Raw genomic sequence first — 19,303 nt, 5'->3', positions numbered from 1 at the left:
TGGACTGTAGCCCGCCTAGCTTCTCTGTACATGAAATTTCTCCAGACCATTTCCTTCTTCAGGGGACCTTCTCAACACAGGGACTGAACCCATGTCTCCTGCTTGGCAGATGAATTCTTTACCATTGAGCCACCTGGCCAGCCCGTATACATCAGTTCATTTAAGTCACTCAGTCGTGTCCGACTCTTTGTGACCCCATGCACTGCAGCATGCCATGGTGTCGGTGAGGCCATCCAACCATCTCATCCTCTGTCATCCCCTTCTCCTCCAGCCTTGAATTTTTCCAAGCATCAGGGTCTTTTCCAATGAGTCAACTCTTCGCATCAGGTGGCCAAAGCATTGGAGTTTTAGCTTCAGCATCAGTCCTTCCAATGAATATTCAGGACTGACTTCCTTTAGGATGGACTGGTTGGATCTCCTTGCAATACAAGGGACTCACAAGAGTCTTCTCCAACACCACTGTTCAAAAGCATCAATTCTTCACTGCTCAGCTTTCTTTATAGTCCAGCTCTCACATCCATACATGACTACTTGAAAAACCGTAGCCTTGACTAGATGGACCTTTGTTGGCAAAGTAATGTCTCTGCTTTTTCACATGCTGTCTGGTTGGTCATAACTTTTCTTCTAAGGAGCAAGCTTCTTTCAATTTCATGGCTGTAGTCACCATCTGCAGTGATTTTGGAGACCAAGAAAATAAAGTCTCTCACTGTTTTTCCATCTATTTGTCATGAAGTGATGGGACCAGATGCCATGATCTTAGCTTTCTGAATGTTGAGCTTTAAGCCAACCTTTTCACTCTTCTCTTTCACTTTCATCAAGAGATTCTTTAGTTCTTTTTTGCTTTCTGCCATAAGGGTGGTGTCATCTGCATATCTGAGGTTATTGATGTTTCTTCTGGCATTCTTGATTCCAGCTTGTGCTTCATCCAGTCCAGCATTTCTCATGATGTACTCTGCATATTAGTTAAATAAGCAGGGTGACAATATACAGCCTTGACTTACTCCTTTCCCAATTTGGAACCAGTCTGTTGTTCCATGTCCAGTTCTAACTGTTGCTTCCTGACCTGCATACAGGTTTCTCAAGAGGCAGGTCAGATGGTCTAGTATGCCCATCTCTTTAAGAACTTTCCACAGTTTATTGTGATCCACACAGTCAAAGGCTTTGGCATAGTCAATAAAGCAGAAGGTAGATGTTTTTCTGGAACTCTTGCTTTTTTGATGATCCAGCAGATGTTGGCAATTTAATCTCTGGTTCCTGTGACTTTTCTGAAACCAGTTTGAAAATCTGGAAGTTCACAGTTCACATACTGTTGAAGCCTGGCTTGGAGAATTTTGAGCATTACTTTACTAGCGTGTGAGGTAAGTGCAATTGCGTGGTAGTTTGACTGTTCTTTGGCATTGCCTTTCTTTGGGATTGGAATGAAAACTGACCTTTTCCAGTCTTGTGGCCACTGCTGAGTTTTCCAGATTTGCTGGCATATGGAGTGCAGCACTTTCACAGCATCTTTTTTTAGGATTTGAAATAGCTCAACTGGAATTCCATCACCTTCACTAGCTTTGTTCATAGTGATGCTTCCTAAGGCCCACTTGACTTCATATTCCAGGATGTCTGGCTCTAGGTGAGTGATCATACCATCGTGATTATCTGGGTCATGAAGATCTTTTTTGTACAGTTCTTCTGTGTATTCTTGCCACCTCTTCTTAATATCTTCTGCTTCTGTTAGGTCCATACAATTTCTGTCTTTATTGTGCCATCTTTGCATGAAATGTTCCCTTGGTATGTCTAATTTTCTTGACGAGATCTCTATAGTCTTCCCCATTCTATTGTTTTTCTCTATTTCTTTGCATTGATCGCTGAGGAAGGCTTTCTTTTCTCTCCTTGCTATTCTTTGGAACTCTGCATTCAAATGGGTATATCTTTCGTTTTCTCCTTTGCCTTTAGCTTCTCTTCTTTTCACAGCTATTTGTAAGGCCTCCGCAGACAGCCATTTTGCTTTTTTGCATTTCTTTTTCTTGGGGATGGTCTTGCTCCCTATCTCCCTTACAATGTCATGAACCTCTGTCCATAGTTCATCAGGCACTCTGTCTATCAGATCTAATCCCTTGAATCTATTTCTCACCTCCATTGTATAATCATAAGGGATTTACTTTAGGTCATACCTGAATGGTCTAGTGGTTTCCTTACTTTCTTAAATTTAAGTCTGAATTTTGCAATAAAGAGTTCATGATCTGAGCCACAGTCTGCTTCCAGTCTTGTTTTTGCTGACTGTTTAGAGCTTCTCCATCTTTGGTTGCAAAGAATATAATCAATCTGATTTTGGTATTGACCATCTGGTGATGTCCATGTGTAGAGTCTTCTCTTGTGTTGTTGGAAGAGGGCATTTGCTATGACCAATGTATTTTCTTGGCAAAACTCTATTAGCCTTTGCCCTGCTTCATTCTGTACATTCTTCAGCTTATACCTCTGTATATGCCTATATCTACAGATATGCATGTCTATACCTCAAGAAAGAGATCTATTAGATGGAATTGGCTTACATGATTGTGGAGGATGTGAAGTCTCACGATCTGCCATTTGCAAGCTGGAGACCCGGGAAAGCTAGTGGCATAGCTTCAGGCTAAGCCCAAAGACCTTGAGAATCGAGGAAGACAATAATATAAATCCCTGTCCCAGTCCAAAGGCCTAAGAACCAGCATACATGATGCTGTAAGTTCTAGTCCAAGTGTAGGACAACACCAGTCCCAGTTCTAGCACTCAGGCAGAGAGCAAATTCTTCCTTTCTCTGTGTTTTTGTTGTACTCAGCCACTGAATGCATTGGAAGACAGCCCCTCTTTTGGGGAGACCAAGCTGCTTTGCTCAGTCTACCAGTTCAAATGCTAAGCTCACCTGGAAACACTCTCACAGACATGCCCAGAAAAAGTATATAGCCAAGGGTCTGGCCTCCATGATCCAGTCAAGTTGACTCTTAAAAGCAGCCATCACAGAGGCCTTGGGAAAACTGCTCAACTTTTCTGAGCCTCAGGTACTTTGCCTGTAAAACGAGGGAATTACTATCTATTCCACAGGGCTGTCTTCAGGTTTAAAGAAAATAAGCAAGTTAAGAGACCAAGGCTATCTTTGCACATAATGACTATTCAAACAATGCCAGTTCCTTTCCCTCCCTTTCCTTGTATGACTTATGAAAAGATGAGTCTAGTCATACTACTAGTCTGTTGTTATGGGTTGAATTGAGTCTCCTCAGGCCAAAAAAAAAAAAAAAATCCTATGTTGAAGTCCTACCCACAAGACCTCATACCGTAGTAGTGCCTCAAGGCACTACCAGGGGCTATGAGGAACCTGGAACTGATCCTCTCCTGGTGTCTTCAGAAGATACATGCTTTGCCAATGCCTTGAACTCAGATTTCTAGCCTCCAGAATTGTTTAGTCGCTCAGTCGTATCTGATTCTTTGTGACCGCATGGACTGCAACCCATCAGGCTCCTATGTCCATCAGGTTTCCCAGGCAAGAATACTGGAGTTGGTTGCCATTTCCTTCTTTTAACAAAAGTGTTGTGTTGTACGCTCATGCATTTGTATGTACTATGATTTGGCAACCCTTAAGATATCATTGACTCAGTGGTAAAGAATCTTCCTGCCAATGCAGAAGACATAAATTTGATCCCTGAGTCAGGAAGATCCCCTGGAGAACGAAATGGCAACTCACTCCAGTATTCTCGCCTGGGAAATCCCATGGACAGAGGATCCTGGTGGGCTGCAGTCCATGGGGTCACAAAAGAGTCAGACATGACTTAGCTACTACACAACAACAATATATCATTAGGCAAATGATGTCCCTTCCCTTTTGGCCACATCTTTTAAACAAAGCTTTGTCCACATTTCAGAATAGTTCTTTAAGACAGTGTACCAGAAGGCCAGTTACTAGGGCAAAGGTTATACATATTTTTAACATTCTTGATACTTCTTGCCTAATTGCTTTGCAGTAAGTGGTGTTCTTTCCTTTGGGGTTTAACCCTAAGACAATTCTTTGTAGCAAGAGAAGGAAATAAGCTCATGGAGAACAGTTAGAGTATTAGTGTTCAACTGCCACGAGAAGCAGGTAATTAATATTTCCTTGTTAAAAAGCTCAAAGCCATGCACAACAATTATATAATATGTTGGCAATTCACAAAATCTCTGGCTCAGTCCTTCTGGAACCCCAACATTTAAGTGCAATTTGGGCATTAAATTATCCATTCGTGTACTAAGCCAAAGGTATATCTGTTCTATTCTCTGGGGTGTTTCTACTGACCTGCACACTTGAGTGTTTTGTTCAGAGATAATTTTCAATAAACTCTTGTCACTTGAAAGTAAACAGTCTGGAAAATGTACAGCTCATTTGAAACACTGAGAAAATAAACAACCTAGGATATGCTTCCTTCCTGTCTTTACAGCCCTTTCTGGAATGTGTGTTCCAGATATTTCCCTTTCTTCCCCAAAGAAGAAGTTTTCATTAAAAATCAAACTGTTTATTTGGCACTGTGGGGCAGCCCTTTTTTGAGGAAACCACAGCAATGGGTGCCTTTGGAGCCCGAGTTCGAAGAAACCAGTTCATTCTCCTGGTGCTCTTTCTTTTGCAAATTCAGAGTCTGGGTCTGGACCTCGACAGTCGTCCTACGACTGAAGTCTGTGCCACACACACCATTTCACCAGGACCCAAAGGTGAGGAAAGAAAAAAGTGAAAATTTCCCATCTAATAGTGAGCTCTCTTACTTCACTGCTCAGTGCCCCTCTAACTCCCACTTTCTCTACTCTCCTCCCTAGAGTTTTCTCCTCTCCCACCTAGAGTTCTACTTTCCTTCTATTTTAGGAAAATCAATGTCCTGATACTTATTAAAAAAATCTCCCTTGATGTTAAGTAAGAGAAGTTGGGGAGGGAGTGGAAGCCTGGGACACGGATGTGATAGAATTCACCTGGGATAGAGGAATATTCTGCCTTCCATGCAGCTCCAGGGGGATACACAGACGCGACATTGACTGTCAGGAATCCTTTTGTTAATAACATCTCTATTCATGGACTGTTTTTACTCCAACCGTTTTCTCATACTGATTCTGGTAAAGCTACTAGACAAAAGCTCAGTAAACTTTAATTCTTTCATACATTTCATAAATTAATGGACTCCTGGGTTCCAATGAAGAGGAAAAGGTCCCTCAAGAATTGGAGGTGGCAGTAAGAAAAAAAAAAAAAGGAAAATGGCACTGTCATCTCAGCATATTGTTTTTATTTCTTCCATGTCTTAAACTTATGTCCCCTATCAATCATATTTTTCTACAGTCATAATCAAAGTGTGTGGTCCATTTTGAGGGGTGTGGGATAACAGAAAAAATTACTTTAGTGAGACATGGACCTGGCTGAAAATTTCTGTTTCGTTTCTTTCTAACTACATGCTCTTTAACAAAAGTTTTAACTCTCTGAACCTAAGCTCTTTCATCTTAGGGGTGGGGGAAAGTGTTATCATCCTCTCCATTCACCACTGGGGTAATGATTAAATAAAGTAATATTTGCAAAAAATATTTAACGTCTGGAACATAGTAGTTGCAGACCAAACATCAGACATGTTTTCCCTTTTTCTTGTAGCCTGCCTTTTCCAAATAGCAAATGTTGAAAGATCAGTATGTTTATAATTATACTTCTATGTTCTTCAAAACCAAACAACCCCCTCCAAAAAAAATAAATAAATAAAAATAAATAAAGGATTGGAGGTGGTATAGAAATAAGCATTTCTTTATTTGCAAGTGGAGACTTTAGGGCCAAGAGCCTTCAGCAGAAGGATGATAGAATATTGGAATTTTTTTTTTCAGGTAGGGCCAAGGTCCAAATGCGTGTCAAGCAATTGGTTGATTAAAAAAATGCTCCTGTTTTCTTGATTTCAGCTCTGACCCTTTTGTTCTGAAAGTGGTTACTGCAGTACAGATCGGTTCTCCTTCGTTAGTAATTCATGCTATGTTTCTCCAGGCTACAGGGTGGAAGAATAGCAGCTGCTTAAAATTTTTAGTTGAAAGAAAGATCTTAAAACAAAACAAAACAGAAAAACATCGCCCTGTGCTCGTCAGTGATTTAAATGTGTATTGCTTAAAGTGCATTTTTCTTAATCAGTGAATTAATTTCCTCCTAAGATTGCAATCTAAGTTTTAACCTTTGATACCATAAAATAAATGCAAGGAAGAACAATGAGACCTTGGGGCTTCCAAATAATTTCTTGGGTGAATAAATGAATAATGCGAGGGTCACTGTTCAGAAAAGAAAGTTTCGATCAGAAACAAAGTATTTACTTAAAACCATTATTGGACTTTTCACAGAATAGAGGAAATTTTGTATGATTCCAGGGTGTTCATGGAAAATGCTAAAAAATTAATTTTTCTGTCCCTTCAAATGGGAGAATCCATTTGAGAATAGAACTGTTAAGCAGTTTTCCTTACAGAGAAACCGCAACTTTCAAACTGGAGGAAGAGTGGACAAAGTATTGTTAAAATAATGTCCAAAAGACGGTGTACTCCAATTCAATGATTCTAGTCATTTCAACTCAGGCAACATATATTGAATGTGCTAAGCACTATTTTATGTACAAGAGATGCATTAAATTGTGTGTGTGTATATATATATGTATATGGTTTCCTGATGCCTCAGATGGTAAAGAATCTGCCTGCAATGCCGGAGACCCGGGTTCGATTTCTGGGTTGGGAGGATCCCTTGGAGAAGGGCATGGCAACTCACTCCAGTTGAATTCCATGAACAGAGGAGCCTGATGGGCTACAGTCCATAAGATTGCAAATAGTCAGACACAACTGAGCAACTAACACTTTTACACTTTTCATATATATATATATATATATGTGTGTGTGTGTGTGTGTGTGTGTGTGTATCAGTGTCATGAGCAATGAAATGGTAAATAATTTAAGAGGGAAAGCAGAGAGCAATTAATATATGTTGGATACCAGCATAGTGTCCACATGAATCTTCCAACTCTCGTTTTTTAGTTTAACACAAAACTTTCCCCTTCCCATTAGCAACTCTCTTAAGATTCCAAACAGTGGAAACCCCTTTAACTCTCTTCCTGAGTGTGTGTAGAAATTATGAGATGATTACAAGTGAGAATGTGACAGAAGGAAAAAGTGAGTGCTCCCAGGGAAGAAAGACTTGGGAAGGACCCCTTAAGAACCCCAGGTTCCAGAACTAAGTCTGTTACGGACTTGGTACAATTTCTTCTTCCCCTAGAGCCCAGGGACCTGGCATCAAATGGATTCCACATTTCCTTCTTATTAAAGTGATTCCAAGATGCTGGAGCGTACTGAATACCTACTAAGTCCCAGGCATCATGTACAATGCTAAAGGCTTCAAGCTAAGGAAAAACTTGTACCTACATTTTGAGCTGGTGTTAGATTAAAAACTCTTGGGGTCAGGACCCACGTAACTCATTTCTTCTTTGCAAGTTGCCTCTATGCGCACAACACGTATAGCATCAAGGGCCTATTCATCACTGCCCTCCCTCTGCTCTGTGCCCTGTGCTAGAATTGTGGATACCCCAAAAACACAAAAATGATTTTTGTCTTCCCTCAAGATATAGACTGCCATCCACCCTACCTCATCCTCTTATGAACGTGATGATAGTCCTCCCCACCCCTGAATAAGGCAGATTTATATGTTTATCTCTACAAAATGATAAAAAAGAAAGGTTTGATGGCTCAGTAAACATTTTAAAGAACTAGATTATTGCTCTTGTTCAAAATATTTTTCCTAAAAGCAAGCTGGTCTGTGTTTTTCTTCATGGCTAATCATTTCAATACCGTATTTATCAGCACCGTGTTCAGAAACTTCTAAATATGCTGAGAAACAGACAATAAAAGGAACTTTCTCTAGATTCGTTTAGGAGACTTGGAATTAAATAAAAATATATAGAGTGGCAAACAGAAAACTGTTAATGCTAATCTGTCATATAGTATATTGTCTAACACAGAGACACCATTTTCTTGCACTGTTTCACAAACTTGACTTAGTGGAAAACATTGGATTGTACCTGCTTGATCTTCATTCAGGATGGTATCACATCTGTCTATACTTGAGTTTCTTTATTTGCAAAATGAGCTTCACGACAGACCTGTTTTAAGAATAACATCAGATAATCAATGTGAACCTTAAACTGTATCGGTGTCATGAATAGATACTTAACAAATTCTATTTGTCTTTCCCTCTTCTTCCTATTTGGCTAAGTCCATTGAATAGCAGTTTTGAGAATGAGTATTGCTCTAGTTATCAAAAATTATTTGTTGAAAGCCATTTTTATTTTTCTTTCTGCACCTTAAATTTATTATTTTATGCTGCTTAGTAGAAAAACATTCTTTTTTCCCCCAACGTTGGTGGTTTCCTTAAACAATTTATGTGAAATTCTGACCTCTAGTGGTTTTACTTCAAAACAGCAATTACAAGAAATTTTAATAAGAAATGTTAAAAAAGAAACATAAAACCACTAAGAAATATTTGGGTAATAAGTAAGTCCTGATTGGCTCATTTTGACCCCATGGACTGTAGCATGCCAGGCTTCCCTGTCCTTCACTATCTTGTTTAATTTTCACTGTTGTCCTGTGTGTCTGTGTTTAGTCGCTGTCATGTCCGATTCTCACGACCCCATAGACTGTAGCCCGCCAGGCTCCTCTGTCCATGGGTTTCACCAGGCAAGAATACTGGAGTAAGTTGCGATTTCCTTCTCCAGGGGATCTTCCCAACCCAGCAATTGAACCTGGGCCTCCTGTATTGCAGGCAGACTCTTTACTGACTGAGCTATGAGGGAAGCCCTATAATTGCCCTACGTGGTAGCAATTATTTTAAACCTAAGGATAAGCAAATACTCTCAATGAGGTCAAGTGGAGTTTTCAAGGTCTTCCACTTAGATGTTACAGTCATGAAGTTTGAGCTTGACCCCTGACCTTCTGGTATGGGTCCAAGGTCATTCCGTGACATCTACTAATTTCTATTAGAATAATGTTTCAAAATACAGCCCACTGACTCCTTTTTGATAAGAAATGAATAGGACACTGCCCCAGAACATGGAGTTTATGCAACCTCACAGCCCAGCATTGTACTGTACTACATGCTGAATGTGATGACTTGCCTCTCTGATAATAAACTCCATTGCTTCATTCGTCTGTTTAGAGATGATATTTAGAATGGTATTTTACCCTATTGCTTATTTTGGCTTTTAGTTTGGGAGGCTTTTCTTTCAATGACATTTGTGTGTGTGTGTGGACTGAGAGGTCCTTTGAGATCCATCTGGCTTCCCCTGACTTCTCCCACCTCAAACTACTTGCTCACTTGTTTGCTGCAGCCTTCCTTGCTTTGTCTCTCATTCCCAACCCAGGATCTTTGCACTTGATGTTCCTTTTGTCTGACCCACACTTGCCCCAAATCTTCCCAAGAAGAGTTCCCTCTTCTCATTTCTGGTTTTAGCTCCAGTGCCGTCTGCACAGTGGGGCCCTGCCTGAAGACCCCTGCACTCTCTGTCATAGTTTCCAAGACAGTTTATTATTTTCACAGACTTATTGCTATTTATATACATACTGTCAGTCCTAGAATGCAAGTTTCATGAAGGCAGAGACCCTAGAAGAATTCCTGACACATAGTGATGGCTCAATAAATAAATAAACATGGCTAAGTCATGTTCAACTCATTTGCAACCCCTTGGACTATAGCCTGTCAGGCTCCTCTGTCCATGGGATTTCCCAGGCAAGAATATTGGAGTGGGTTGCCCTTTCCTACTCCAGGGGACCGTCCCGATCCAGGGATTGAACGTGTGCCTCTTGCATGTCTCCTGCATTGGCAGGGAGATCTTTACCACTTGAGTCACTGGGGCTTCCCTTTAGATGCAATGAATGAACCCAGATTTTCCAAGATCCCCTGACAGTTCCTTGAAAATACTTTCCAGGGATATTCTGCAGATCCCCCCGTAAGTTGTGCAATGCTTCAAAAAAAAAAAAAAAGAAAAAACAAACAACTGCTCTTGGAAGGTGCTGTCATTTCACCCCTTCAGTGCTTAAAGAACTTTCCCACCGGTGGCCACTGGTTTTCTGTAAGCACAGCAGTGTGCAGCTCCCCTGGTGCCCCTGTGTTGGCCTGGCCTGACCACTAACTCAATGACATTTCACTCAGTAAGGAAGGCTTCCCTTTGCCTCTGAGGACACTGCACACTTACATGTAATGATCATCACCCCACACTTGGGGCCTGTGATGAACTCATGCGGCCAAGAAAGGCTCTCTGCTCTTCAGTTTGGGTGTGATGGCAATCTCAGGCATGGTGGTGTCCATAGTAAGACTAGCACCCATTGAATAGATGCTACTGGCCAGGCACTGCTTGAATGCTTTCCAGCAGTTTTTAAGTTAAACTCTCTCAATAGACTTTGAGAGAGGAGACATTATAATTCTCATTTGAGAGATGAAGAATCTGAGGTTCAGAACTATTATGTCACTTGCCTAAGGTCACACAGTTGGAAGGTGGCGGGTTGGAGCTCAGTTCAATCCCAATTGGACTCCACGCTCCAGTCATTGTGCTAAACCATCTAATCAGCTGGAGGGGCCCCAACCGGTGTTGATGACATCAGAGGATTTTACAGGGCAGGATGAAATAGCTATTATACTTAAGTTTTGGCTTAAAAATCCTATCCATCCCTATGGAACCCATGCGTGGGTGGATGAGAGCACTAATCTTTGAGTGCCCGACACTACGAGATCACATGGCTTTGCCAGTATGTAAACGTCTTTCTTTGGGACAATTTCTTGGCAAACCTCTTACCTCTAGGATTTGGACTTCATCTGGCCACTCACTATTTTTCTGAGCATGGCCCTGGATCCCGTAAATTGACACACGAGTTATTTTTCAAGAGTGTTTCAGTTTCTAAACAGATGGCCAGTATGCCCAGCAGTATCTGGGGCACTTTCACACTCCGATTGGAAGTGTAACTACCTTTTAAAGTAACTGTACCTTTTAAAGTATTTCCAGATTACTTAATTTAACCCGTTATTTTCACATTTCTGGGAACTGAAGCCCAGAGACATAAAGTAACTTGTTTGAGGTCACACAGCTGCTCATTGGTGGCAGAGCTAACAGTCATCTTCCAGATTCCCAACCAGTAAACCTTGTTCCATTTCACCATGTTATATCATTGTCCTCACGTTTTGTCATCCTCATTAGGCATGAAATGATCCTTCCCTTGGAGTTATAAATTAACATTAGAAAAGGAGGTCAGTGTATAAACATGATACAGAATTGTTTTAGCTCGGTCACCTTGATACAGATTAAGCTGCTGAGTTCTTTCTGGTGACTTTATCAGAGAGGTTAAGCAAGTAGGCATTTTCCTAAAACCTTTATATTAATTATATTAATTCACTAGAGTCTTTCATTAAGAGTGTTAATATGTATGCTATGCATGAGGACGGACCAAAATTTTAAGTGGCTTGGCTTTTTCAACTTTATATTCCAATATGTGGGTGTTCTGAACCATTTTTTCCCTCTCTCCTTTTCCCTTTGAATAGATGTCAAGAAAAGAGTTCAAGGTTAGGTCAGGATGGGAAGAATAAAACTTCAGTCAATCAAAGTGTGGACAAAGATGAGTCAGTAGGTAATGACAAAAAAAAAATTAGTTTGTTTCATTTAACGAAGTTTTATGCATGACCTATGCCATTTTTTCCCCACAACTTGCTTACATAATAATTTGGCTACATACCAATCATTATTAGGGACTGCAGTAATAGAAACTCACATGTTGATAAAGATGATACACTTTGAAGACAGAATATATGGTTTTGAATTTGAGCTCTGTCACTTACCTATCTGGAGTTCCCTGGTGGCTCAGTGGTAAAGAACCTGCCTGCCAATGCAGGAGACACAGATTTGATTGCTGGATCAGGAAGAGCCCCTGGAGAAAGAAATGACAACCCACTCCAGTATTCTTGCCTGGGAAATCCCATAGACAGAGGAGCCTGGCAGGCTACAGTCCACGGGGTCGCAAAAGTCAGACACAACTTAGCGACTAAGACAACAACAAACATTTATCAGCCTCGGTGTCCCTGTTTTCTGAATGGAGATAATTATATTGCCAATCTCAAATGCTTAATCTGAAAATTAAGACATGTTTAGCATAGAGCTCAGCTATCATTGTTTTTTTTTTTTTTTTCATGAGCTTCCACAGCTCAACATTCAGAAAACTAAGATCATGGCATCCAGTCCCATCACTTCAGGGCAAACAGATGGGGAAACAGTGGAAACAGGGGCAGACTTTATTTTTTGGGCTCCAAAATCACTGCAGATGGTGATTGCAGCCATGAAATTAAAAGACACTTACTCCTTGGAAGGAAAGTTATGATCAACCTAGACAGCATATTATAAAACAGAGACATTACTTTGCCAACAGAAGTCCATCTAGTCAAAGCCATGGTTTTTCCAATAGTCATGGATGAATGTGAGAGTTGGACTATAAAGAAAGCTGAGTGCCGAAGAACTAATGCTTTTGAACTGTGGTATTGGAGAAGACTCTTGTGAGTCCCTTGGATTGCAAGGAGATCCAACCAGTCCATTCTAAAGGAAATCAGTCCTGAATATTCATCGGAAGGACTCATGCTGAAGCTGAAACTCCAATACTTTGGCTACCTGATGCGAAGAACTGACTCATTTGAAGAGACCCTGATGCTGGGAAAGATTGAAGGCTGGAGGAGAAGGGGACGACAGAGGATGAGATGGTTGGATGGCATCACCGACTCGATGGGCATGAGTTTGAGTAAACTCCAGGAGCTGGTGGTGGACAGGGAGGCGTGCCGTGCTGCAGTCCACGGGGTCACAAAGAGTCGGACGCAACTGAGTGACTGAACTGAACTGAACTGAACCACTGCTGCTACTAGCACCATAAACCTCTCCCCACGTCCCTAAACAAAGGCTCACAGGTGGTAATCTTGGTTCTACAGACAGAAACCTACCAGGGAAAAGGACCCACTTCTGCTCCTTGCTGCCATTTCCTGCCTATTTTAGTCTCACTGCAAAGTAAACTTTTATTTATCAGAAGTTCACAAACTTAAGTCCACCCTTTCTCTTTGTTAATGTGGCTTCTTTTTCCTAACTCTCCAACTGAACCTAGGGCTTCTTATCAATTAAACAGGAATAATAGTGTAAATACTCCCTAGGAATGTAGTAGGATTAAATGAATAAAAACATAAAAAAACAAGCCTCAGTCTTTTTATCTGCAAGATGGATTGATAATGGCATGACTGCTTCATAGGACTGTAATGAGGAGAAATGAGTTAAGCCACATAAAGCACTTAGCACTATCCCTAACACACTCTCAAGGACTCTTTAAGTATTAGAAAACCATAGATTAGCAAAATCCAAGGAGAGTGAGAATGATATTTCTAGGTTTTTCTTCTTTTTTTTTCCTTTAAGAACCATTTTCCTATAGCCACACTCTGTGCCCTGGGCAGACACTTCTGTTGGTCTTAGGTCATTAGCCATATATATATATATATACACATACATATATATGCATACATATGCATGCATACATATACATATGCATATATATGTGTGTGTATATATATACATATATATATACATGCATATATATGTGTGTATATATATACATATATATATACACACATATAGGCCAGATACAACTTAGATCTATCTTTTTATTTGTCCTTATGAAATTCTATTTCTAAACACTTTTTAATTCTGTTAGGAATGAATGGGTTTATTTGGTACCTCCACATCTTTACAGGATATTCCAACTGATAACCAGTCTGTATGGTTTTTGCACTGGTATTTGATCTGCAATATTCTATAATTTTCTAGAATTCTTTTAATTACACTTTACGGTTTTCTCTACTCTTTCATGAAAGAGTTATAAATATATGAAGTTAAAATCTACACTCAGAGACTCAAGTGAAGTAGCATTTGAATAATTTAATTGTTTTCAAATTTTTTATCATGGTTATTCTTGATCTAAAAACATCATTTCAAGTCTCTTGAAAATACTTGTATCTGTGAAATAAATTATATGAATATGAGTCTTTAGAATTCACAAAGGTTTATCCATTATTTTGCTTTGGCTCCACTGACATGCTATAGGAATCATTATCTCTATTTAAAGAGAAGGAAACTAAAGCTTATGATCCTTTTGAAGGTCGTTTATTTGACATATCACCCAGGATGGGTGTACATATAAGACATTACAATATCAGTTGCAGTCAAAAATAGCTTACATGGTGTGTACTTGTTGACTTAAAATGTCTTCACAACCTAAAAGTTGAGAGCTACGTTTTATTTGGTGGGAATTTTTAGGATTTCAAGCCAAGGAGGCAGCATCTCAAGAAACCTTGAGAGAACTGATCTGAGGAGGTGGTGGGAGCAGTCAGGTTATATAGAAGTTTTTCAACAAAGGGCGGGTAGTCTGAACATCAAAAGACTATTGTTAATTAAAGGAAAACCAGATATCTCAAGTTAAGGAATTTATCATTTCAGAAACTGTTCCTTTGATATGCATCTCAGCTACCAGGGGCCAGTGTTCTTTGTTTTCATATCTGGAGTGAAAACTCATCCTGAGGTGAGTTTTCTTAGGGAGTGGCTATAGTCACAGTTGAGTTCAATTCAGTCATTCAGCGTGACCCCATGATGCTTTGTGACCCCACAAACTGCAGCAGGCTAGGATTCCCTGTCCAACACCAACACCTGAATCCTACTCAAACTCATGTCCATCGCGTTGGTGATAGCATCCAACCATCTCACCCTCTGTCGTCCACTTCTCCTCCAGCCTTCAATCTTTCCCAGCATCAGGGTCTTTTCCAACGAGTGGTTCTTCACATCAGGTGGCCAAAGTATTGGAGTTTCAGCTTCAGCATGAGTCCTTCCAATGAAATTCAAGACTGATTTCCTTTAGGATGGATTGGTTGGATCTTCTTGCAGTCCAAGGGACTCTCACAAGTCTGCTCCTACACCACAGTTCAAAAGTATCAATTCTTCAACACTCAGCTTTCTTTATAGTCCAACTCTTAAATCCATACATGACTACTGGAAAAACCATAGCATTGACTAGACAGACCTTTGTTGGCAAAGTAATGTCTCTGCTTTTTTATATGCTGTCTGGATTGGTCATAAGTTTTCTTCCAAGGAGCAAGCGTCTTTTAAATTTCATGAATGCAGTCACCATCTGCAGTGACTTTGGAGCCTAGAAAAATAGTCAGCCACTGTTTCCACTGTTTCCCCATCTATTTGCCATGAAGTGATGGGACCAGATGCCATAGTCTTAGTTGTCTGAATGTTGAGTTTTAAGCCAACCTTTTCACTTTCCTCTTTCACTTTCATCAAGAGGCTCTTTAGTTCTTCTTCACTTTCTGCCATAAGGGTGGTATCATCTGCATATCTGAGGTTACTGACATTTCTCCCAACATTCTTGATTCCAGCTTGTGCTTCATCCAGCCCAGCATTTCTCATGATGTACTCTGCATATAAGTTAAATAAGCAGGGTGACAATACACAGCCTTGACATACTCCTTTCCTGATTTGGAACCAATCTGTTGTTCCATGTCCACTTCTAACTGTTGCTTCCTCACCTGCATACAGATTTCTCAGGAGGCAGGTCAGGTGGTCTGGTATTCCCATCTCTTGAAGAATTTTCACAGTTGTTGTGATCCACACAGTCAAAGCCTTTGGCAAAGTCAATAAAGCAGAAGGTAGATGTTTTTCTGGAACTCTCTTGCTTTTTCAATGATCCAACAGATGTTGGCAATTTGATCTCTGGGTCCTACGCCTTTTGTAAATCCAGCTTGACTATCTGGAAGTTCACGGTTCATATACTGTTGAAGCCTGGCTTAGAGAATTTTGACCCTTACTTTGCTAGCGTGTGAGATGAGTGCAATTGTGTGGTAGTTTGAACATTCTTTGGCATTGCCTTTCTTTGGGGTTGGAATGAAAACTGACCTTTTCCAGTGGCTACTGCTGAGTTCCAGATTTGCTGGCATATGGAGTGCAGCGCTTTCACAGCATCATCTTTTAAGATTTGAAATAGCTCAACTGGAATTCCATCACCTCCACTAGCTTTGTTCATAGTGATGCTTCCTAAGGCCCACTTGACTTCACATTCCAGGATGTCTGGCTCTAGGTGAGTGATCACACCATTGTGATTATCTGGGTCATGAAGATCTTTTTTGTATGGTTCTTCTGTGTATTCTTGCCACCTATACTTAATATCTTCTGCTTCTGTTAGGTCCCTACCATTTCTGTCCTTTACTCTGTCCTTTATTGTGCCCATCTTTGCATGAAATGTTCCCTTGGTATCTCTAATTTTCTTGAAGAGATCTCTAGTCTTTCCCATTCTATTGTTTTCCTCTATTTCTTTGCAGGGATTGCTGAGGAAGGCTTTCTTATCTCTCCTTGCTATTCTTTGGAACTCTTCATTCAAATGGGTATATATATTTCCTTTTCTCCTTTGCCTTTAGCTTCCCTTCTTTTCACAGCTATTTGTAATGCCTCCTCAGACAACCATTTTGCCTTTTTGCATTTATTTTTCTTGGGAATGGTCTTGATCCCTGCCTCCTGTACAGTGTCACGAACCTCTGTCCATAGTTCTTCAGGCACTCTATCAGATCTAATCCCTTGAATCTATTTGTCACTTATGCTGTATAATCATAAGGGATTTTATTTAGGTCATGCCTGAATGGTCTAGTGGTTTTCCCTACTTTCTTCAATTTAAGTCTGAATTTGGCAATAAGGAGTTCATAATCTGAGCCATAGTCTGCTCCCGGTCTTGTTTTTGCTGACTATTTAGAGCTTTTCCATCTTTGGCTGCAAAGAATGTAATCAATATGATTTTGGTATTGGCGTAGTCTGGTGGCTGCTAAATGGCAGGTATTCTTTCCTTCCTGAGTTCCCTCAGGGCTCACCATCAGTGGTGACTTGCAATCGCTGTTGACTGTAACATCCTTTCTTTACTGATATGGGTGGAAATATTCCTTTTCTCATTCTGCCTGGCCTGAGATGAACAGATATCTAGAAAAAGATTTTGATATTCAGAGCTATGACAAAGTCACCTCTCTTTCATCAGACCACATGCTGAGTTACCATATGACCAGACAACCAAAAGGAAGAGGCCCATATGTCCAATAGGAAGTTGGGAGATGGAGTGAGGCAGCAAGTGTGACAATGTGCAACAGACCAAAATGAAAGTCCCCAGAGACTGGGAGGCTTTGATATACCAAAAAGGAGGGTCTCTCCATCTGTTTTTATCAGTGCTGCCCCAGCACTTGTAGAGCAAGACTGGACAATGTGACCCATGATCTCGGGGCAAAGCCAGTGCTAGACCATGGACAGAGACCAAATACATTGAAATAAAGCTCACACAGAGTGTACAAAGGCGAGGGATATGACCTGCTTTCCTAGATGAGAGTACTCCTAAGGGGACATTATACTTTTGTTAAAATGGGCCACTTTTATTAATATATATTCCCAGGCAGCTCAGTGGTAAAGAATACACCTGCCAATGCAAGAAATGCAAGAGACTCAGGTTCAATCCCTGGATTGGGAAGATGCCCCCGAGTAGGAAATGGCAACCCACTCCACTATTCTTGCCTGGAAAATCCTGTGGACAGAGGAACAGGTGGTCTGTAGTCCTTAGGGTTGCAAAAAAATGCCAGACATGACTGAGCACACACACACATTTAATATATATGTATGTATATATGTATATATATGTATGTATGTATGTACGTATATGTATATATATTGAGAAATAAAATATTGCCTGCCATATCAGTAAACAAAAGATGTCACAGTCATCAGTGATAGCAGCCACTGATAGCAACCAGTGAGCCCTGAGGGAACTCAGAAAAGAAATGAAGAATACCTTTCATCTAGCAGCCATCAGGGGGCTTCCCAGGTGGCACTAGTGGTAAAGAATCTGCCTGCCAATGCAGGAGACGTAAGAGACATGGAATCGAACTTTGGATCTGGAAGATCCCCTGGAGGAGGGCATGGCAACCCATTCTATATTCATGCCTGGAGAATCCCATGGACAGAGGAGACTGGCAGGCTATGGTCCATAGGGTCGCAAAGAGTCAGACACAACTGAAGTGATTTAGCATAGCAAACAGCAGTGATCGGACTGCAGCCACTCCCTACATGAGCCCTGAGAAAACTCAGGATGTGAAAACACAAGATACTGGCCCAGATAACTGAGGTACACATCTAAGTAATTATTTCAGTGAGCCCAGTCTCTTGCATCTGCCCATACATAGAAAAGTGTTGAATTCCACGGGATATCTAGTTTTTGTTTGTTTTTTTTTTAATTAACAGTAATCTTTGTTCCAACTAGCTGCCCTTTGTTGCAAAACTCCTGCTCACTTCTCGAAGCAGTTCTCTCAGGGTTACTTGAGATATACCTTCTTCTTGGACTTGAAGTACTAAAAATTTCTGCTGAATAAAACATAACTCAACTTTTAGGTTGTGCATATTTTTTTAGTCAACAATATCTAGATCTAGATCTATATTATCTATATCATCATCTTCTGATGATCACGGGGAGCAATAATACCATATTCGTGTTATTCCAGTGTTGCTCAACCATACAAAAATGGCACATTTTCCTGCTCCCCCTTTCTGACTGACTAATATTTTAATTCTCAACAAATGAGCATGTACAAAGCTAAAATGTCCAGCAACTGACTAACATTTTAACTCCTGACAAATGAGCATGTGCAAAATTAAAATGTTCAGCATTCATGGCAGCCAAAGTGTTCCTGAATCTTCCTAAAAAGTTTTTTTACTGGGAAAGGAATCTATGAAAATGCTTCATTCCATAGCCCGTCCTTCTCCATCTCTTTCTGCCTTACCTTTTAGAATTAAAATATGAGTAGGGGTGGGAGGTTAGGATGCAGTACTCTGCCCTGTCAAAAAAATATCACAATGTAACAAAATTATTGAGTCAATTTTCTGGTCATCAGAGACCTAGTCTTAGAGAAGTGGTATCTGGTGGAGGAGGAGTTAAGTGTTATTCTACCTCCATTTAGGTAAATAGGATTGATATTTTAATAAAGTAGAAGACAGAATTATTTTCCTTATCCTAGCTCCAATGACATCTATGTAAATATTCATATGCTTCATTATGCTTTGTTAATCTAATTTTCATTGTACTTTAGGTTTTCTTTCTTCTTCTTCGTCTCGCTCTCTTTCTCTTTTTCTTTTCAGTTTTCATAGCTGTTCTGTAGAAGTAGTGATATTTATCAGGTCTGACCAATGAAATG

General features: G+C 40.3%; 1 protein-coding gene across 4 annotated transcripts in view; it reads left to right on the top strand.

The window, feature by feature from the left end:
• COLEC10 (collectin subfamily member 10) overlaps positions 1-19,303 on the top strand; it is a 124,188-nt gene that overhangs the window by 73,018 nt on the left and 31,867 nt on the right. The window contains exon 1 of one of the 4 annotated variants that reach the window (XM_043483214.1): positions 4,455-4,698. The exons of the other annotated variants lie outside the window; for them this stretch is intronic. Coding sequence (XP_043339149.1) covers positions 4,551-4,698 — 148 coding nt within the window. The 5' untranslated portion in view covers positions 4,455-4,550. Of the gene's footprint in view, positions 1-4,454; positions 4,699-19,303 lie in introns of those variants that run through there. 4 annotated transcript variants of the gene reach the window in all.

This window comes from Cervus canadensis, chromosome 12 (genome assembly GCF_019320065.1).
Source record: "Cervus canadensis isolate Bull #8, Minnesota chromosome 12, ASM1932006v1, whole genome shotgun sequence".
NCBI classification, from domain to species: Eukaryota; Metazoa; Chordata; class Mammalia; order Artiodactyla; family Cervidae; genus Cervus; species Cervus canadensis.
The sequence above is the reverse complement of the archived record's forward strand: the minus strand, read 5'-3'. Positions and strand labels throughout refer to the sequence as shown.